The sequence below is a fragment of the Pocillopora damicornis genome, chromosome 2 (assembly GCF_964200805.1).
Source record: "Pocillopora damicornis chromosome 2, jaPocDami1.2, whole genome shotgun sequence".
Taxonomy (NCBI): Eukaryota; Metazoa; Cnidaria; class Anthozoa; order Scleractinia; family Pocilloporidae; genus Pocillopora; species Pocillopora damicornis.
In genome coordinates, this window is record NC_142671.1 from 7,375,183 (window position 1) to 7,396,528 (window position 21,346).

General features: G+C 37.4%; 1 protein-coding gene and 1 long non-coding RNA gene across 2 annotated transcripts; one reads left to right on the top strand and one right to left on the bottom strand.

Moving 5' to 3' along the window:
• Nucleotides 1-2,479: 2,479 nt before the first annotated feature.
• On the bottom strand, nucleotides 2,480-7,773 carry LOC113672095 (GFP-like fluorescent chromoprotein amFP486). Its single transcript, XM_089195078.1, has 5 exons — nucleotides 7,641-7,773; nucleotides 4,483-4,580; nucleotides 3,736-3,954; nucleotides 3,144-3,353; nucleotides 2,480-2,708 (listed from the first exon to the last, which is right to left on the bottom strand). Exons 1-5 carry the CDS (start codon nucleotides 7,656-7,658, stop codon nucleotides 2,576-2,578), a joined length of 678 nt encoding a protein of 225 aa, XP_089051204.1. The 5' UTR covers nucleotides 7,659-7,773; the 3' UTR covers nucleotides 2,480-2,575.
• Nucleotides 7,774-13,800: 6,027 nt separating this feature from the next.
• On the top strand, nucleotides 13,801-16,686 carry LOC149049721 (uncharacterized). The gene is made up of 2 exons (XR_016183283.1): nucleotides 13,801-14,038; nucleotides 14,462-16,686. It is a non-coding gene; the product is annotated as an uncharacterized LOC149049721 (long non-coding RNA).
• Nucleotides 16,687-21,346: the final 4,660 nt, after the last annotated feature.

Sequence of the window (21,346 nt, forward strand, 5' to 3'; positions counted from 1 at the left end):
TTGAAAGAGCAATACAGTCTTGAAATGTGTACACCTATGGAGTATAAACCTATTTCGTATGAGAAAAATACGGTTCGTGTACTAGAAATCAACCATCAGTTCATTTTTCGAGTCCCTTTTAAAAGCTGAGTATGGTAGCCCCCAGAGCATCGTTTCTTGACTTCAGCTGGTGCTCTGGTCCTCTGTCGAGAACGTGGAGCCAAAGGTAAGTTGTTGACATTAAAAGACATGATAAAATTTTTATTAAGTTGTTTTACATACAAATTCATTGCACGAGAGCGGGGATCGACACTAAGGTCAGGCGAACTGATCTCGATCAACAAGCCCGTCATCTCCTAGTGATCTTTGAGAACCTTGAAGCAACTTTGAGAATTATCTTGAGCGAAACTGAGATTACCCTAAGCAAAACTGAACCTTTATTGATAAGCAAATCTGATCCGTTAGATTTCGCTGAAGCTGATGAAGCTGTCTCAATTATCAATTCACAGTTTAGTTGTTGCACTTACTTTGTTATTTATAAGACACGCGTGCCCTATCGCACGCGTGTCATATCGCACGTTAAGCGTGACACCTAGCACACTAGCAGGGACAAAGGCTTAAGCATGCCACACAAAAGTTGCCTTGCCAATCTTTATTTTGCCTATTAAGTATACGCATATCCATGAGATTAATGACATGTTTAGCGTGCCGTGTCATTGCACGCGTACTCGTGCCTTATTCCCTGTTTTCGCGTGGAGGGTCACAAATGTTCCTCTTTGATAATTGAACTATTTATTTTATTTTATTGAGTATTTTAGCTTGAAATTACCGATCGCTTTTACTATTCTTGAATAAATTGAAGATCCAATAACGCCAGAACCAACAAAAAAGTTTTACGATACGTAGTTTTGATAATTTGTGTAATAGAGCAACAGAACTGATAACAACTGCGTCAAAACAGTCTTTCAAAAGATCGAAGGCAATCATTCTTTCTAGCGAAGATATCTTCTTCAACCTATATCAAATCAAATTACAAATGAATAAGGAGAGAATATTAATCAGGTTTTTTTCAAGTATCTTTTCAAGTAGCGTGAAATTGTTCCCTTTCTCTTTTTCTTTTAGCTAAGGACGAATTTTAGGATAAGTAGCTTTGACACTTTGTGTAATAGAATAACAGAACTGATAACTATTTCTTCAAAACAGTTTAGAAAAGCCCAATGCCATTTATTTTTCTCGCACTAATTTTAGTACTCTAGTCAACCTTCCCGGTTGATCTAAGTAGAAACTTTATTCAATATATATTAAATTGGATTACAAAAAAAGAAGACGAGAATAACAGATCAGTTTTTTTTAACTATTTCTTTAAATGACATGAAATCTTTGACTGTCTCTTTAAAATAGAAATGGTTTTACGGTCAAGGCCATTCAAATGCACTTGTTCCGATCAAAACACCTTTAGGGAGTTTTCTTTTAACTTTAGCATTGAAGTTAGTTTAGCAAGCAGGAGACTGCAATGTAAGGTTAGTCCAAAGAAGATGAATACTGCTGAAAAGCCCTCTTAACATCTGAAACATTCAGTCTACTTGGTCAGTGCTGTGGAAGTCGGCTGAACGGCCCTGATGAAGGAGAGGGATTGTTTCGCCCAAGCCCGGAAAAAAGTAAGGAATACTGCTGCCGATACTATTTGTCCACTCCCTTAAGTGCTCTCATGCAGTGGAAAAAATAAAGGCAATGCTTGCACTTGTGTCACTGCTTTCCCTTCATACCACAATTTCGTGTCCGGCCATAAACCACTTCGATATGTATTCGTGTAGCATATTTTTCGCTAACCAGTTGCAGCGTGCATTTTGAATTCGCATACAACCCTTAATCTAGGGTATTCCAATAACTATTCAAAGGAAAAAAAATTTGAGTTACATTCTGAGCAGCCTTAATTCGTTTTAGCGACCTTGTTTGCATTTGTTTTCAGTTACTAACCGTTGCTTTCGTCACGGAAATGATCTGAATGTAAAAAAAAGAGGAAATCGAAGCTTCTATTTGGCTTCCTCAGTATTTCCTCTTTTATATTTTGGGTATTCACGGGTATCTAACTCTTTCCATCCAATTTAAACTTGCATTATGGTGGTAAGAACTGACAGTGGAAAGTGTGGGGTTTATGATGTATTCTAAACTTTACCACCACGAATCGAAAACAGAAATGTAAATCACTCTTTAGATTCTAAGATGTTTATTGTTGTGCTGAAGTCACAATTTCTCAAAAGTCATGTCACAATCTTATAACGTCTAATTATGATAACCAATTGACTCACTCAATGCCCGGTAACTAGGGAAAAGGGCAATTGTTCGGAAAGAGTTGTAAGTAGCTACTGGCATGATTAGTAAATGAAGGCAGTCATGAAAAAACTGAAGTTTTGAAAGAATCGAAAACACACTTGCACTCAGTTTTAAGTCTCAGGGAGTATTTACGGGCTTTACGAATTGAGAGGATGACACAACACACTTGATCATATCAATGTTGTTTTTATTTTTCAACTGACTTGATTCTTATCACAATAATGTCAGAAGTAAAGAGGTAATAAAAACACTTCCATCCCAGTTACAAAGGGTTAACATGAGCCACAGCAGTTTCTTCCAGCAGAACCTTCTTGCCGCCTTTGTCTTCGATGTCGGTCCTCGTAATGCGATGTTCTACGACGTGGTTTGGGGGCAGTGTGACCGGCTCCTTTGTTCTGTGCAAAAGGAAAAAACAACTTATTAAAATACAAAATATGCGTTTTACTTTCCCTATCAGCGTTGGGTTTTTTACTTGTTTTTTGAACACCAATGCTTTTGAACTTTGTACAGTGTAGATCAGCAATTACTTGTATCAATAATTATCTTTCCATCGCCCTCAACATCTTTCACTGACAAGTGCAGGGAAGGAAACATTTTTAGCTATAAAGGATACTATAAAAGATAACCTTTAGTGTCTTGTAAAGAATCTTATTCTCTCCCAAACATTTTATTGACACAAGAAATTAGTATTAAGCCGTTCTCTCAAGGCCATTTTCATCCCAGCGTTCCCTTTGGTTGCTTTTATCCTGTAAAACACAGAAGATACAATCCAAATGCTCCAAAGGAATGATATCCAACCGTTGGAGCTGTTACAGAAACAAAATACTTACTTGTAAGAAGTGTGAAACTGGCACCTGTGATAACCGCCTCCTTTGAGTAATAGGAACATAGTCACATCACCTCTCAATATGTTGTTGGAGACGGTCATTTTCTCGAAGGAAGGGTCCCAGCCAGTTGTCCTCTTTCCCATGATGGGTCCGTCGGCGGGAAAGTTTACGCCATGAAACATGGATACGTGCGTAAACAAATTGCCCTTAAGACTGTAAAGTTAAGTAAATTTGACACATCAGTGAAAATATTGAAATTTCCCTTTGTCATATACCTAGGGTGCAATGTGCTCTTTAGAATAATGCGTTAGTGCCTTTTATTTTTGAGATTTGTCATTTCCACTACGATGTTTTTTCAAACTAAACCCATTTACTTACAAATTCCTATTTCAAAATTTAGCAGTCTGCATATTCTCTGGTCACTATGCTTTTTGTGTAGGTTTGTTCCCTGTAGCTAGACGGGAAGCGTTCTCGGGAGAATCACAATTAAGTTACACCTTCGAAAAGGGCGCTCCCTTCTCCGTGTAAAAGATGACCTTGAAGATTTCTTATAAAAAGTATTATCTCAATGCTATACTAATCATCAATTTTATACCTAATGTGTCCACTGGCTGTAGCAACTCCTCCATCCTCAAATGTAAATGTCCTTTCATATGACATTCCAGCAGGAAAGGCTTGTTTGAAATAGTCGTGCATGCCCTCAGGATACTTAGTAAAGCATCTGTTCCCATATTTGAACGCTGACGACAGTATGTCAAAGGAAAATGGTAGCGGTCCTCCTTTGGTGACCCAATAAGTGGATTTCTGTATTCCTCTAAAGTAAGATGATAAGAGTGTTGGAAATTATTTTCAGAAACAGCTCATGTATGCCCTGAAATAAACGAAAATTAGGAACGACCAAATATTTTATGCTCATGATAATTCAAACTTAAGTCAAAAAGTGCATGACCTTTCATGCCAACTTGTAAAAAATTAAAGCATCCCAAAAAAACTCAGTTGTGACTTAGCGCTGCAGTCGCCTTTACACCTCGCCTGACTTTGGAAGCAGATGAACTGAAGTCGATGTCATAGACTGCAGGTAATTTGCAAACTCGAATAAAAACAAGTCATAGTTTATGACTGAAGATCTTCTCATGAATCTTGGATCTTGTTCACTTTTCTTTTCAAAAAAAGTCTTTATAGATAGTTGTTTATTTCCCAAAATCATTGAAACCGTAATATCGGGCCTTCATCTGACGACTGCAATGTGATCTTATTCAACTCTGGGTTTAAAACTAAATTGCTAGACATAACATGAATAATGAAATAATTCATCGTGGTCTGTCTTTTAAGAGACACTTACTCGTAAGGCTTTCCTTTTCCTTCACCTTTCATCTCAAAGTAATGTCCATTGACACTACCCTTCATTTCAAATTTCATAAACACGTCTTCTGGAATGACCTGAGTAAGAAAAAGCAAAGAAACGATTATTTTCTACATACACTAATAATTTAACGACCTAAGCTGGTTTTAATTTGCCAGCGCATTACTTTCTCACTATCTCAAACGACATATTAACAATTATTGATTTCTACAGTTAAGATACAGCTTACGCCATATCAAATTAACAAAGTGCGCCTGATGAATAAGAAATGATATGCCAGCGCATTAATTTACTTGTGCATATTTTTTGTTATTTTCAAAGTATTATTATAAACTTGCGCTCGCTCAAGGTGCATTATTTTATACCAAATTGTATTTAGTGTTTTTAAATGTGCCACACGCAGTTAGTTTATTAACAGAATTTATATTTTAGTTACCTGTTAAGGCAAAATAATTCCATCATATTCGGATTGTTTTCACTCGAATATTTTTAAACAAAATTCTAATGTCACGCGCAACGCAACTTTATTCAGAAATACATTTGATAATGCTTATTGACGCCCATTTCCCATTCATCATTGAGTATTTTAATGATACACTGAAATGCGCCGGCCAAATAAACACTTAAAAACAACATCTTTTTATGTTTCCCACGCTTTGTTTGAATAATGTGTGGGTGGCTCTTGTTGTCAGTGTTTTGCCACGCGTGACAATAATTTTTTGAGTGCAAACAGAAGATTCTTAAAAAATATTTTACTTTGAATCAATATAGATGATGATATTAGATTAAGTTGATGAGTTTCATTTTCAAAATGACAAAGTGGCTAAAACAGATGATAAATGTTGTCAAAACCAAGATTTAATTCATGATAATTGGATGAATGTTTGCCGTCAATGCGGTCAAGTCATTAATCATGATTTTGCGACTATTGTCATTTAAGTTATAGAAAAACAAAAAAATCAGTCTACCGAAGAAAATGTCGTGTGAACAAGGTTTTGAATAATACGATCGATAAGTACCATATAATGTTAAGCTACGACGAAATAAACGAGTTTCACCGTTTATTTCAAATAGCAGAACAGCAAATGGTACAGATGAAGATTAAAAGGTACGTTAAGTCTAACTATATCTTCTTCAGAATTTTTAGTTAAATAGAACTACATCTGCTTTATCTTTATCTACTTAGCAAACAAAGCTTTCCAAATTACATTCAAAACATCAGACGTAGTTCACTTCAAATTTCTCGATCTATCCTAGTTTCTCAGACCGCATCCAAACAGGTTTTACTACACAGCTTCCATCTAAGACTCCCAGCGGAACGTGACGTAAAATACGTCATGCGTTACTAGGTAACAGTGCTCATACATATGCTCGAACCCCACTCAAGTGGGGTTCGCAGAATTACACACTTTGTCCGTGTTGAAGTCGTCATGTCAATACTCTTTTTGGTTTTTCTTCAGTATCACTAGTTTAGTGATCTGAATCATCAATAAATACATGTTCACTAAAAAAAATTTGCTTTCTTTCTTTTTGTTTCTTCTTTTATTCTTTTATTCTTTTATTTTGATCTGCAGTAAATGGTTCTGTATGTACTTTTCAAACTATAATTCTTGGTAAAAGTATACGTTTTTCCTTTAAAGTTTTGTTCTTCTCAAAGATACTGGGTTTTCCGTAAAATTTTTGTTCTTGGGAAAGGTACTGGTCAGTAGGTTAGACATAATTTCTTCTTTCGGTTGTAAGGAACATTTTTCTTTGTTCTTGGAAAAGGAACAGGGTTTTTTTTATTAAACTAACTTTTCATGGTTTTAAAAAGTTTGTTTTCTTTGATTAACTTTTTTAACAAGTGCACAAAAATCAGTTGCGTTCATTACTATATATCATATAAAGATTTTGATTTTAAATATGTTTTTGACAAGCGCATTTCAGTGTATCATTAAAACGCTCAACGATGAATGGGAAATGGGTTTGTATAAGCATTATAAAATGGATTTCTGAATAAAGTTCCGTTGCGCGTGACATAAGAATTTTGTACAAAAATATTTGAGTGAAAAAAATGCCGCGCACATTAAAAATGCATCTGAGAGCTTGTGGGATACAAGAAGTAAACTAATGCACCGGCACGCCCTTTTTCCGTCCATCATAAGCCACACGTCATTTGGCTCTCTACATAATTGTCCTACTCTTTGACCTTCTTTTAAAATATTTCCTTGAGCTGCAATATTTCATTGCATTAGAAACAAACACTGGACTGAATTTAGCTTCAAGGTGAGCTGGAAATTTGAGGACATAAAGAGTGAATTAAACGAGCCATAACTGACTCCTAAAGACAGGTTAATTAGCTAGTATAGCGATACACTACGACGATATTTTTCTGTCTGTGGTTTGTGAGGCATGCATCTATTTCAGTAACTCTTCAAACTGGCGAAATAAAGCGATCGAGTTCAGTATATTATTTATTTTTGCCTAGCAAAAATTTTTTCTGTGTGGTTTCATTAATGAGATGCCTTAGTATAAAGTGGGAGCTATACAAAATTGACTGGAAATGAACTGCAATGACGGGGTGGGGCTCATAAGGTGGGTCAAAAGAATATTACGTGAATCAACCAAAATACTTCAGCTCCTCTCCTTACTCGATGGATAATGAACAGTACCAAAGATTAAGTTCTGTGCCTTCAACAATTGCGAATCCTCCTTGAGAACAGGATGCAACACCCAGGAAAATTGATGCTCACCTCCGAGGATTATCGTTTTACTTGATTTTCATCCGCAGGTCAAATTAACTTCATTTCATTAAATATGAAGCTCAGATTTCTCCACGGGAAAGAAAAAATCTTAAAAGTTCTTATTGCTCCTAAGGTGTGGATTCCTAGTTGGTTAGTAGCAGCGCCCAACTAGTATCTGAGCGGAATAGGTTTGAATCCTGTCGAAGTCTAATATTTTCAAGCTTCTTTTCTGCATTGGTAAAATTACAGTTCATCTGCGAGGATTACTGCTTTGCCTGATTTTAGTGAAAGGTCATAACGTTTGAAGAGCATGTTTTGGGTGTGGCGTAGCAATTTGCGTTCGGACGATTCTACCTTATTCTTTGTTACCGGGGTAAGTTCCACTCTCTTTCCTTAGTTCAAGAATTCACTAACCTGCTTTGAAAGAGACATGTTGAAGATAAACCGCTTGATTTTCAAAACTGGATTACGAGTTGAAATAGTCTGTTGTGGTTCACTCCGTCGTTGACCAAGCTGAACTGATTGGAGTGTGAGGGTGGATTGATGTTTAAACCTAAAATAGAACAAACAAACGCTCATTAATAATGATGATACCACGTGAATCATCGTGTGATATCCCACGTAAACCATGGTGTGATATTGAACAATTTGTCCATGCTTGGTGCGCATGTATTTGTGGCTTAAACTTTAAGTAAAATTTAAAAGAAGTCTTAAATCTTGTAACAAAAAAGTAATATTCGATTCCTTTTTGATAGATTTTAGATTGTTTATAGCTTATGCAATTTGTTGGTTAGTGATCTGTTTCGTCAAACAGAGGCGCACCTATGGATACTTGTAACAAAATTTCATTTCCTCTTTTAATTGAAATACCAGTTGGATAACTTCATCCGCAGCCTGTTTAACCACAGTCGGCCTAAGCTCCAGCTGTGAGACGATCATCTTGGGAAGTAAGAGTCATGGTGAGATTTTAGATGGAAATATTTATGATCGCTCTTAGGAATAAAAAAATCGCTCAAATTTTCAACTAAAATACCTCACCTTACTTCCGCCGTGCATCACGTGGTACATTTGGCATAATCAGTTTTGCCACATGCAGGAATGTGACTCCAAATTGCAGTTACACGGTCACTTTGGAGCTTGGATTTTTCGTTTCTGCGGAAATGCAGTGTGCAGCCTTGGGCTTCCCTTATGCAGTAAACCTAGAAATGGATGACTCGCTAAAATGGGTTCTTTTCAACGTAAAGAAAAAAGTGATCAGCTTGATTACCACACCGTCTCTTAGCATCAATAATAGTATTAAACTACGGGTGCCAAGGAACGGTGTGTTCCCCGGCGAGGTACAGTTTGCAAAGAAAGCAAGGTTTTTTTGTTTTTTACCTTGACTTTAGCAAAGCGTTGACTAATTTAATAGTGTATTATCCAACTGTAAAAGCTTAGGGTTTGGCTCCCAATTGGCTCGTTAGCTCAGTTGGTAGAGCGCTGCACCGGTTCAAATCCCGTACAGGCTTGAATTTTTTTTCAGACCTTATTTTCACTACTGCTTAAGAAGTGTTCATAACTGCGAAGATCGCTTCCGTATTCATTTCTTTATCCACAGTTCACATATGTGGTTTTCATATATTTACGGTTGTAACTTGTTCTACCATTGACTTTGCGGACAATTGTTTTCATTTCAGTACCACAAGTATTAGAGTTGCCTAAATCGTTTCCACTGCTAAAAGAGAAGCTTATTTCGTGGACGTTGCAGAAATATTCGTAGCCGTCAGTGGACCTCTTTCTTCGTTAGGACACTTACTCAATGTGAATTTTCACCCAAGAGCCATTCTAAAGATGGCGTTTCGAGCGTTTATAAAACTAAACCATCTGATTATGTAATCATTTGTGTCCGTGTGCTGCCATCTATCGACCCTGTGTCCTTTTTTTTTGTTTTTGTGTCTGACCTTGACTTTAGCAAAGCATTGACTAATTCAATAGTGCTTTTGTAACCCGCTTAGTGAACCTGCCCCCTGCAGAGGAGGCAGGATTACCAAGCTGGTTTTCAAAGGTCGTGTTTCGTGGTGAATGGTGAATTTTTTAAGCAAATTGCGGGTTAGTGTCGGTATTACGAGGAGGATTGAGTTTGTAATGAATTGAGATGAAACTACGGTATATGTTCTTGGATTCTACGTTGGATATGTGGCTGCACGGTCATTCTGAGCGTAGCTTTTCGCCTCTCGGATCGGGTGTTCGGAAATGGAATGTGCAGCCTTGGGCTCGGTCAGTGTAACATGCAAACTGGGGGTAAAATGCAGACTTGGTTCTTTAGTTTAAATTAATGAACATTTAATTTTTCCAGTGAATAAAAACACGTCACAGCAAAAATAAATTTCCTAAGCGTCCCTTGTCAGCCAACAAGAAGCACAACATAGGTTAAGTTGACCATGACAGCCGCAGATTTACCTCGGCATAATACTGGAGAGAAAGAATGAGCGGAATAAAAAAAGGCAAACACCTGGGCTCAGTTGTATAAAGGGCGGATAACAATATCCAACGGATAAATCGCTATCCAGCGGATAAGTAATAGCAAAACGCATAGCGTTATCCATCGGATACAGATTTATCCAGTGGATAGCGTTATCCGATCTTCAAACAACCAAGGCTAGGGGATATTGTTTGGAGGTTTTTAACTAGACCCTTCGTGGTCTCACACCCACAAATTTGCATTAAATTTAAAGAATTTGCACGCCTAACTTCGCAGCGCAAAATAATTTCAAATAATAATAATTATTGTAATTGTCTAAGTTATCGAAATTGCCGATGTGTGATTAAAGTCTATCGCTGTTACTTTCAAGGCCGAACAAAGTATACATGAGCTACATGTATGTTAATGCTACCTAATGTTGCTCAGCAGAACTGTTTATCCCTTAACAAGGGAAATGTATTTAGCTGGCTGTGAACTGCATATTAAAACACTTACGTTTCTCGTTCTTACCTTGAAGCAATATGTCAACGTCGAGATCACCTGAGGAAGTGAAGTTCGAAACATCAATCGCAATGACGATTATTGCCAGCCTCTCATGACTAACACGGCCTCAATCTAGCTCATTCTTGAAGTGGAAGCGGGAAAGCGGCTTGTTTTAGACCCGAGTCTGCATTTTACCCCTGATCTACAGTCTTCAGTGTGCATTTTACCCTCAGTCTGTATTTCATCCCTGGTCTGCAGTCTGCAGTCGCTATACTTTAAGAAGAACAAAATCTGTAAAGGATAAAAGTTTACCTTTACCAAACTATATTGTTTCAAAAGTGGAGAAATCTGAGCTTCATCTATAAACAGATACATGCCCCACAAACCCCAGACAGAAAAATACCGTCGTAGTGTGTCGCTATTTATAATATAATACTAATTAACCTGTCTTCATGTGCCAGTTGCAGTTGGTTTAATTCGTTCTCCATGTCCTCAAGCTTCCAACCCACCTTCGCGCTAAGTTTAGTCCAATGTTTGTTTCTGATGCGGTGAAATATTGCAGCGCAAGGAAATATTTCAAAAGAACGTCAAAGAGTAGGAAAGTTACATATATAGAGCCAAATGGTCCGAGGCGCACTGTGTTAATTTAATATGGCGTAAGCTGTATCTTAAGAGTAGAAATAAAAAAATTGATGGATAGTGAGCAAGTAATGTACCGGAAAATTTAAACCAACTTAGGTCTTTGAAATATTAGTGTCAGCAGAAAATAATCGTTTCTTCCCTTTTTACTTATTCAAATAGAATTTGAAATGAAGGGTAGTGTCAATGGACATCACTTTGAGATCGAAGGTGAAGGAAAAGAAAGGCCTTACGAGTAAGTCTATCTTAAAAGACAGACCACGATGAATTATTTCATTACTATGCATCACAATTTATATTAAACAAAGAGTTGAATAAGATCACATTGCAGTCGTCTAATAAGGCATCAATGATTTTGGGAAATTAAGAAAATATATAAAGACTCTTTTGAATAGCAAAGTGAACAAGATCAAAGATTCATAGAAAGATTTTCAATTAAACCATGGCCTTGTTTTTATTCGCGTTTGCAAATTACCTACAGTCTATGATATCGACTTCTTCATCTGTTTCCAGAGTCAGGCGAATTGTAAAGGCTACTGCAGATTATCCTGTAAACGCTCAGTCCCAGCGTAATTTACTTGCGATACTTTAATCTCTTACACTTAACACGAAAGGTTATATAGTATTTGACTTAAGTTTGAGTTATCATGAGCATGAAATACTTGGTCTTTCCTAATTTTCCTGTATTTCTGGTCATACATGAGCTGTTTCTGAAAATAATTTCCAACACTCTCATCATCTTATTTTAGAGGAATACAGAAGTCCTCTTATTGGCTTACCAAAGGAGGACCCTTTTCATTTTACTTTTACATACTGTCGTCAGCGTTCAAATATGGAAACAGATGCTTCATCGAATACCCCGCCGACATGCTCGACTCTTTCAAACAAGCTTTTTCCAGCTGGAATGTCAGAGTGATTTACATTAACTGAAATCCTCGAAAACGACAACTAATTTACATCTCTGTTTTCGATTCGAGGTGGTAAAGTTCACAATACATCATAAATCCCATACTTTCCGCAGTCGGTTCTTACCACCATGATGCAAGTTTAAAGCAAAAGGGAAGAGGTAGATACCCGTGAATATCCAAAATATAAAAGAGAAAATACTGAGGAAGCCAACTTGAAGCTCCTATTTTCTTTCTTTTTTTTTACATTTAGATCGTTTACGCAATGAAAGCAACGGTTGGGAACTTAAAGCAAATGTAAACAAAGTCGCTAAAACGAGTTAAGACTGCTCAGAATGTAACTCAAATACCACTTTACCTTTGCATATTTATTGAAATACCCTGGATTAAGGATTATATGCGAATTCGAAATGCACACTGCAACTGGTTAGCAAAAAATATGCTACATGAGTATATATCGAAGTGATTTCTGGCCGGGCACCTCGCCAATACGGACACGAAATTGTGGTATGAAGGGAAAGAAGTGCCACAAGTACAAGTGCTGGCTCTATCTTTTCCACTGTATGAGAGCACCTAAGGGTTGTGGACATATAGTATCGGCAGCAATATTCCTTTCCTTTTTTCGAGCTTGGGCGAAACGATCCCCCTCCTTCATCAGGGACGTTCAGCCGACTTCCACAGCACAGACCAAGTAGACTGAATGTTTCAGATGTAAAGAGGGTTTTTCGGCAGTATTCATCTTCTTTGGACTAACCTTACATTGTTCCCTGCTTGCTAAACTAACTTCAAAGCTAAAGTTAAAAAAAAGCTCCTTAGATGTGATTTGATCCGAACAAGTGCATTTGAATGGCCTTGACCGTAAAACCATTTCTCTTTTAAAGAGACAGTCAAAGATTTCATGTCATTTGAAGAAATAGTTGATCATTTATTCTCGTCTTATTTTTCTGTAATCCAATTTAATATACATTGAATAATGTTTCTACTTAGATCAACCCAGAAAGTTGACTAGAATACTAAAATTAGTGCGGCAAAAAATACATGGCATTGGGCTTTTCAAAACTGTTTTGACGTAATAGTTATCAGTTCTGTTATTCTCTTACACAAATTTTCAAGCCTACGCTCCCTAAAATTCGTCCTTGGCTAAAAGAAAAAGAGAAAGGGAACAATTTTGCGCTACTTGAAAGGAGAGTTGAAAAAAAAAAAAACTGCTATGTTCTCCCCTTATTCATCTGTAATTAGATTCGATATAAGTTGAAGAGGATCTCTTCGCTGAAAAGAATGGTTGCCATTGATCTTTTGAAAGACTGTTTTGACGCAGTTATTATCAGCTCTGTTGTTCTATTACACAAATTATCAAAACTACGCATCGTAAAACTTTGGTGTTGGTTCTGGCGTTATTGAATTTTTAATTTATTCAAGAATAGTAAAAGTAATCGGTCATTTCAAGCTAAAATACTCGTGATATGTTGAGTTAACTCGCCTGCTTCTGTAAAAACTGATTAAAGCGTCGCACGCAGAAGGCAAAGTTCAGTTATCAAAGAGGAACATTTGTGACCCTCCATGCAAAACAGGAAATAAGGCACGAGTACGCGTGCGATGACAAAGCACGCTAAGCGACAACTTACGATTTGTAGACAACTGTGTTCTTGAATTGAATCCTCAGCAACAATAACAGCGTCAGCAAAACCGACTGACACGGAGTATGCAAACACGGCACACCTCACCTGATTCTGGAAACAGATGAAGAAGTCGATGTCATAGACTGTGGGTAATTTGCAAACTCGAATAAAACCAAGCTCACAGTTTATGACTGAAAATCTTTTTATGAATCTTTGAACTTGTCCACTTTGCTTTTCAAAATTATAATTTTGCATTAATTTCCCTTGACCAATGATGTAATTCTTCGATGCGTCTTTGCTAAAAATAACTTCCCAATATGATGACGAAATTGTTTATATCGGTCAGCTCAATGAGGTGAATACGTAGTAGCATTAAGGAGTTCCCCGACAGATTTCTGAGAAACCGAAAGAGCTTAAATGTGCTGAGGTTGTAATTTACATTTGGATAGTGACACTTGTGTGTTCGACTCCTTTTTGAGTATTTCTTAAAGATAATAATACCATATATTAGCAAACTAACAATGGATAAAACTCGTCAAGGGAAAGATCTAGAATTGAAGCATGAAGTCTTCTTCTTAACAGCCATAAGCGGATCGATCAAGTCGAATTGGAAGGCAGGACTTCTTATTCTGTTCATCGTGACTGCTTGTTTTGTTGTGGCATATGAACTGATATCACTGCGTAAACAATCTCTCCAAAATAACGGTGAGTGTAGGAAACTATTATTTGTATCGCTGAGTAAAAGGATTGAATACAGCAATCACAGGAAAATTGGGCTGATGTAGCATAAATCTCAGAAAATATAACTGTTGGCATGAGAGTTGCTCAACATTCTTACAGAAATTAACTAGAAATAACCTTTTATCCGATCTTTGTCTGAGTCTAAACTTGATTGTTAAAGATACGAAAAGAACAGCGATGGATATCAGTAGTTTAACTTTTTTTTGACTGTGAACTTGACAACAAGAAAATGTTTTGATAAGCAATTTGCACGTACTAATGACCTGCTGAATAATTAGTGTATGGTCTCCAGACAATTCGCTGAAATAATAAAAGCAGTTCAGCGGCCGTTTAGAATTTTTAAATTCGGTAGAAAAAATATCGATCCGTCTCGTCTCTCCTTAACAGATGCACCAACACCTGTTACAAGTTTTAACTGCCGTCAGAAGCCATTTTGTGATGGAAACGTCACTTGCAAAACAAATCCAGAAGATAAGACTCATTTCAATTGCGTTTGTAATTAAGGCTTCAAGGGAGATGGATTGTTGTGCAAGGATGTTGATGAGTGATAGCCCAAGACCCATACTTGTAGCAAGCACGCAATTTTCACTAATTCCATGGGCTCACACACTTGCAGCTGCTTAAAGGGGTTCCGTGGAAACGGATCGTTGTACGAAGATTGATGAGTGCCAGACGAGTGCAAATAATTGGAGAATTGAATCTCTCTGCAACAATACTCTCAGCTCTTACAATTGCACATGTCTCGTAGGATTCGGAAGGGATGGGATTTCATGTCACGATGTGGATGAATGTACTTCTGGAATCGTCAGCTATAGTGATAACCAAGTTTGCCAAAACTGGTTCGTTTCATTGTCCCTTTCTTGAAGGATTCGAGAAAAATGGAACATTAAGATTTAGATGAGTGTAACTCTTATATCCATAACTGCAGTGCTTTTGCTCAGTGCAAAAACACTGTTGGTTCCTTTAACTGTTCATGTAGAGCAGGCTTCCTGGGTGATGGACGCTTGTGCCACGATGTCGATGAGTGTGAGAATGGGACTCACAGGTGTGACGCGAACGCACAATGCATTAACACTTTGGGATCTCTCAAAAGCACCTGCAATTCTGGATTTTCTGGTGATGGTCAGGTTTGTCAAGATGTTGACAAATGTCTAAACGGTTTTGGTGACTGAAGTTCCACAGGAACTTGCAGCAACAATGAAGGTTCATATACATGTTCATGCAATGGAGGTTTGCATGGAAATGGCTGTATATGCAAGTGCAAATCTGGTTTCCATGGTAAAGGTTTCTAGTGCTTTGGTCAAGATGAGTGTTCATAGGCAGGGTACCTATCTCATCAGAGAGCTTCTTGTGCTAATATTTTTGGATCATATAGGTGCCTCTGCAATAGAGGATATCTAGCTATATTAAGAGTTTTCCTACCTGACACGTAACATTACCCCTCTTATTTTTCGGGTTTTTAGACAAGTTAAATACCATATTTCCCAACTTTGTCTTATTTTATCTTACAGCCTCTTTGGCGGAAAGGCCTGCGTTGCTTATCGAAATGTTTATCTGTGTTATCACTATTCAGTTTATGTTTCGACAGATTGTAAGCCTGCATCTAAATATGGAAAAGGTAAATTTTTAATATTTTAAAAGAAAAATTGTAAATGGTAACACGACTGAAGCTGAAGGATTCTGTTCAAGTTTAAACGGCATTGCTTTGCTAGTAAAAGTAAAGCTTAAAAAATGATTTAAGATCAGTAAACAGCGGCTACCACAAAGGCGCCACATAGACAAGATACATAATACATAATTAGTACAAAATGGTGGCAGAACGAAATAGAAATGGAAAAAACAGAAACGTCGAATGGGACATAAAGCGAGGTAAGAGAATGTCGTTAGATATCGCCATCCAGAATGTGGGTGTCTTTTATTTTTAATCAGCATAAAGCATAACAGAATTTATGACGACATTGGGGAAACAAATAATGATCACGAGTGTTTCAGGAGGAGAGACAGAGACTTAATACTTTTAATTATTTAGAAATTTACTAGAAGCTAAATGGAAACCATTGTCAAGCAATGCTAAAAAATCTAATATTTCCTTTGTCAAAGTCTTTCAGACTGTCAAATAACTTATCACATTCAAACTTTGAATGATTAAAAGATGTATTACATTTTACATGCACTTTTACATAGTATGGTCTTTTTTATTGTTATAAGTTTTTATTTTGTTTTGCAGGTACGCACTAAATAGATTGATATGATAAGGTTTATGGGTACAATTTATAACGGTAATAGGACTGAGTGGAGTTCAAACTAGACATCGGCTATACGTTTTCCAAAAAAAAAAAAAAAAAAACCAGTTAACTCGTCGAAATGCGAGACAACAGCGCGTGCTCATGATGCGTTCTGTACACATACATAGGTATGACGTGTTAACTTCCCTTTAACTATCCTACCGCACCGTCCAATTACAAGCATAACGCACACACTGTCCTATTAGTGCTCAAATCGGGCTAGTGATAACCAATCACGTTCGATAATTTTGTTGTGGTTTTGACTGGCGCGGGATTTACTTCTCATATAAAACCAGAACGCTCTCATGAAGTCATCTTCAACGTCGAGTTTCCTTTCTTATTTTTGTATTCAAAATAGGAGCCGTTAAGTGCCGCTATTATTGCACTGTCTTAATGTTTAATGCTTTGCTAAAAAAAAAAAAGATTAAAAACTGCGACCCCTAAAAGGGCGGTGCACAGGCACAAGTGATAACATAATCAGCTTGGATTAATCGCAGATCCACATATAGAGGGGTAAACGACACAAACGTCGACTGACCCATGGAACGAGATTAGGCAAGGTCGCAGCCAAAAAGTATTACTACAAAGAGGGAATTGTAGTTGACATTCAGAAAACACACCAAAAAAAGAAAAATTCCAGGGAAAGAAAGACAACAAAAATTTTACTTATTGTTCCCACAGAGTTTAGGCGGAACTATTCAAATCATGTCAGACAAGTAACTCTTTCTCTTTATAAGTTATTAAAACTATTTCGTACTAGGGCTCAACAAAAAATTTGATTGAAGGCTCATCTCATCTCAGGTCTTGACCTCAGACTCTACTTACCAAACAGCTCGCTGTTTGGCAGTTAGAGTCTTGACTCGCGCAATTCTAAAGTAGCTAGGGAGAAGGACAATTGTTCGGAAAGGGCTGTAAGTAGCTACTAGCATTATTAGCAAGTGAAGGTATTCCAGAAAAAAACTAACGTTTTGAACGAATCGACAAAACATTTGCTTCCAGTTTTAAGCCTCAGGAAGTATTTATGGCTGTACGAATCGAGAGGCTGACACTACACAGTTGATCACTATCTTTTTTTATTTTCAACTGAACTGATTCGTATTATAATGAAGTCAGAAATTTTCGTGGAGGTAGTAAAAATACTTCCATGCCAGTTACACAAGGTTAACATGAGCTTTAACATATTCTTCCAACAGGACCTTCTTGACGTCTTTGTCATCAAGGTCGGTCCTCACTAAGCGATGTTCTACGATGTGGTTCGAAGGCACAGTGACCGGCTTCTTTGTTCTGTGCAAAAGGAAGAAAATACTTGTTAAAATACAAAATATGTGTTTTACGTTCCCTATCAGCGTTGGTTTTTTCTACTTGTTTTATGAACATCAATGCCTATAAACTTTGCTTTTTTTTCGGTACAGTGTAGTGTAGCAATTACTTGTGATTACTTCTCCATCGTCCTGAACATCTTTTATTGACAAATGAAAGGAAGGAAACATTTTTAGCTTTGAAGGATATTATTATAGATAATCTTCAGTATCTTGCCAAGAGTCTTATTCTCTCCCAAACATTTTCTTGACACGGGAAATTAGTATTAAGCCGTTCTCTCCAGGCCCTTTCATCCCAGCGTTCTCTTCGGTTGCATCTATCCCGTCAAACTCAGAAGATGAGAACCGATAGCTCAAAAGAAATGATATTCAACTATTGGAGCTGTTACAGTACTTACTTTTAATAAGTGTGAAACTGGAAACTGTGATAACCGCCTCCTTTGAGTAGAAAGCAGATGAAGAAGTGAATGTCATAGACTGTTGGTAATTTGCAAACGCGGAAAAAAAAGCTCATAGTTTATAACTGAAAATCTTATTATGAATCTTTGATCTTTTTCACTTTGCTTTTAAAAAAGTCTTTATTCATTTTAGTTATTTCTCAAAATCATTGATACCGTGACACCAGGCCTTATTAGACGACAGCAATGTGATCTTATGCAACTATTTGTTTAACAAGAACTTTTTAATCCATAGTAATGAAATAATTCATCGTGGTCCGTCTTTTAAGAGATACTTACTCGTTACGCTTTCCTTTTCCTTCCCCTTCGATCTCAAGGTAATGTCCACTGACATTGCCCTTCATTTCAAATTCCATCCTCACGACGAAAAAGGAAAGAAACGATAATTTTCTAACGACATTAATATTTCAAAGACCTAAGTTGGTTTTAATTTCCAGTAGATTACTTGCTTACCATCTATCAATTTTTTTTATTTCTACTATTAAGATACAGCTTACACCATATCAAATAAACACAGAGCGCCTCACACCATTTGGCTATATATATCTAAATGTCCTACTCTTTGACCTTCTTTCAAAACATTTCCTTGCGCTGCAATATTTCATCGCATCAGAAACAAACACTGGACTAACTTTGGCTTCAAGGTGAGTTGGAAGCTTGAGGACATACAGAATGAATTAGATAAGCCATAACTGACACATGAAGACCGGTTAATTAGTATAGCGACACACTACGACGGCATTTTTCTGTCTGGGGTTTGTGGGGCATGTATCTGATGAAGCTCAGATTTCTCCACTTTTTAAATAATATTTCTTGGTAAAGGTATACATTTTTCCTTTGAAGATTTTTTTCTTCTCAAAGTATAGCGACTGCAGACTGCAGACTACAGACCGGGGATAAAATGCAGACTGAAAACTGCAGACTAGAGGTTAAATGCAGACTCGGTTTTAAAACAGCCCGCTACCTCGGGCAGCGTAAGTCATGAGAGGCTGGCAATAATCGTCATTGCGATTGATGTTTCGAACTTCACTTCCTCAGGTGGTTTTGGCGTTGACATATTGTTTCAAGGTAAGAACGAGAAACGTAAGTGTTTGAATATGCAGTTCACAGCCAGCTAAACACATCTCCCTTGTTAAGGAATAGGAAGTTTGCTGAGCAATATTTGGTAGCTTTAACATACATGTACCTCATATATACTTTGTTCGGACTTGAAAGAAATAGCGATACACTTTCATCATCGGCAATTTCGATTACTTAGAAATTAAAACCCTGTTCTCGTGCCTTTATTTTGCGCTGCGAAGTAAGGCGTGCAAATTCGTTATATTTAATGCAAATTTGTGGGTGTGAGACCATGAAGGGTGTAATTAAAAACCTCCAAACAATATCCCCTAGTCCCGGTTGTTTGAAGATCGGATAACGCTATCCACAGGATAAATCTCTATCCGATGGATAACGCTATGCGTTTTGCTATTACTTATCCGCTGGATAGCGATTTATCCATTGGATATTGTTATCCGCCCTTTATACAAATGGGCCCAGGTGTTTGCCTTTTTTTATTCCGCTCATTCTTTCTCCTCAGTATTATCCCGAGGTAAATCTGCGGCTATCATGGTCAACTTAACCTATGTTGCGCTTCTTGTTGGCTGACGAGGGATGCTTAGGAAATTTAGTTTTGCTGTGACGTGTTTTTTTATTCACTGAAAAAATGGAGGAGTCTTCCCTAAGTTGAAACAAATTAAGACCATGTACAAGTGTAATCATTTGGAGAGAAACCAGAAGTGTTTACAAATTTCATCTAAATAACCGAGTCTGCATTTAACCCCGGTCTGCAGTCTGCATTTATACACTGAAAAGGCTGCACATTCCATTTCCAAACACCCGATCTGAGAGCCGAAAGGCCACGCTCAGAATGACTGTGCAGCCACATATCCAACGTAGAATCCAAGCACATATACTACAGTTTCATTTCAAGTCACTACAAACTCAATCTTCCCCGTAAAACTGACACTAACCCGCAATTTGCTTGAGAAATTTTCAGTTTACACGTTTCTAACGGCCCGCATACACATTCACCACGACACACGACCTTTAAAAACCAGCTTGGTAATCCTGCTTCCTTTACAGGGGACAGGTTCACTAAGCGGGTGACAAAGGCACTATTGAATTAGTCAATGCTTTGCTAAAGTCAAGGTCAGAAACAAAAAAAAGAAACAGGGTCGATAGAGGGCAGCGCCCGAACACTTATGATTACATAATCAGATGGTTTCGTTTATAAAATGAGTGGCAATATGACTTGGCTGACGAAGGACAAACGCTCGAAAGGTCATCTTTAGAATGGCTCTTGGGTGGAAATGCACTTTATCAACTCGGTTTACAAAAGCATTTATTAAAATAGCTTAATTAAAGTAAGAGCCATAACGAAGAAAGAGGTCCACTAACGGCAACGAATATTACTGCTACGTCCACGAAATAAGCTTCTCTTTAGCAGTGATCACGATTTAGGCAACTCTGCTAGTTGCAGCACTGAAATGAAAACAATTGTCTGTAAATTCAATGGTACAACTAGTTACGATGTAATACGTTTAGCATAATCAGTTTTGCCACATGCAGGACTGTGACTCCAGATTGCAGAAACACGGTCATTTTAGAGCAACCCTGCCTTCTTTGCAAACTGTGCCTCGCCGGGGACCACACCGTCACATGACACCCGTGGTTCTAAAACAATTTATTGATCCTAAGTGACCGTGTGGTAATCAAATTTCATTTCCTCTTTTATGAAGAATATAGTTCGATAAGGCACTATTAAAAAGGTCAAGGCTTTGCTTAAGTCAAGGTCAAAAACGAACAAAGAAACCCTGCCTTCTTTGCAAACTGTGCGTCGCCGAGGACCAAACCGTCAATTGGCATCCGTGGTTCTAAAACAATTTATTGATGCTAATTGAGTGACGGTGTGGTAATCAAATTTCATTCCTTCTTTAAATCAAAATACAGACTGTAAATATATATAAAACCATAAATGTGAACTGTGGAGAAAGAAATGAATACGGAGGCGATCCTCCCAGTTATGAACACTTCTTCAGCAGAAGTGAAAATAAGGTTTGTACAGGATTTGAACTTATGAAATCTGTGATACCGGTGCAGCGCTCCACCAACTGAGCTAACAAGCCAATTGGGAGCTAAACCCTAAGCTTTTACAGTTGGATAATGCAC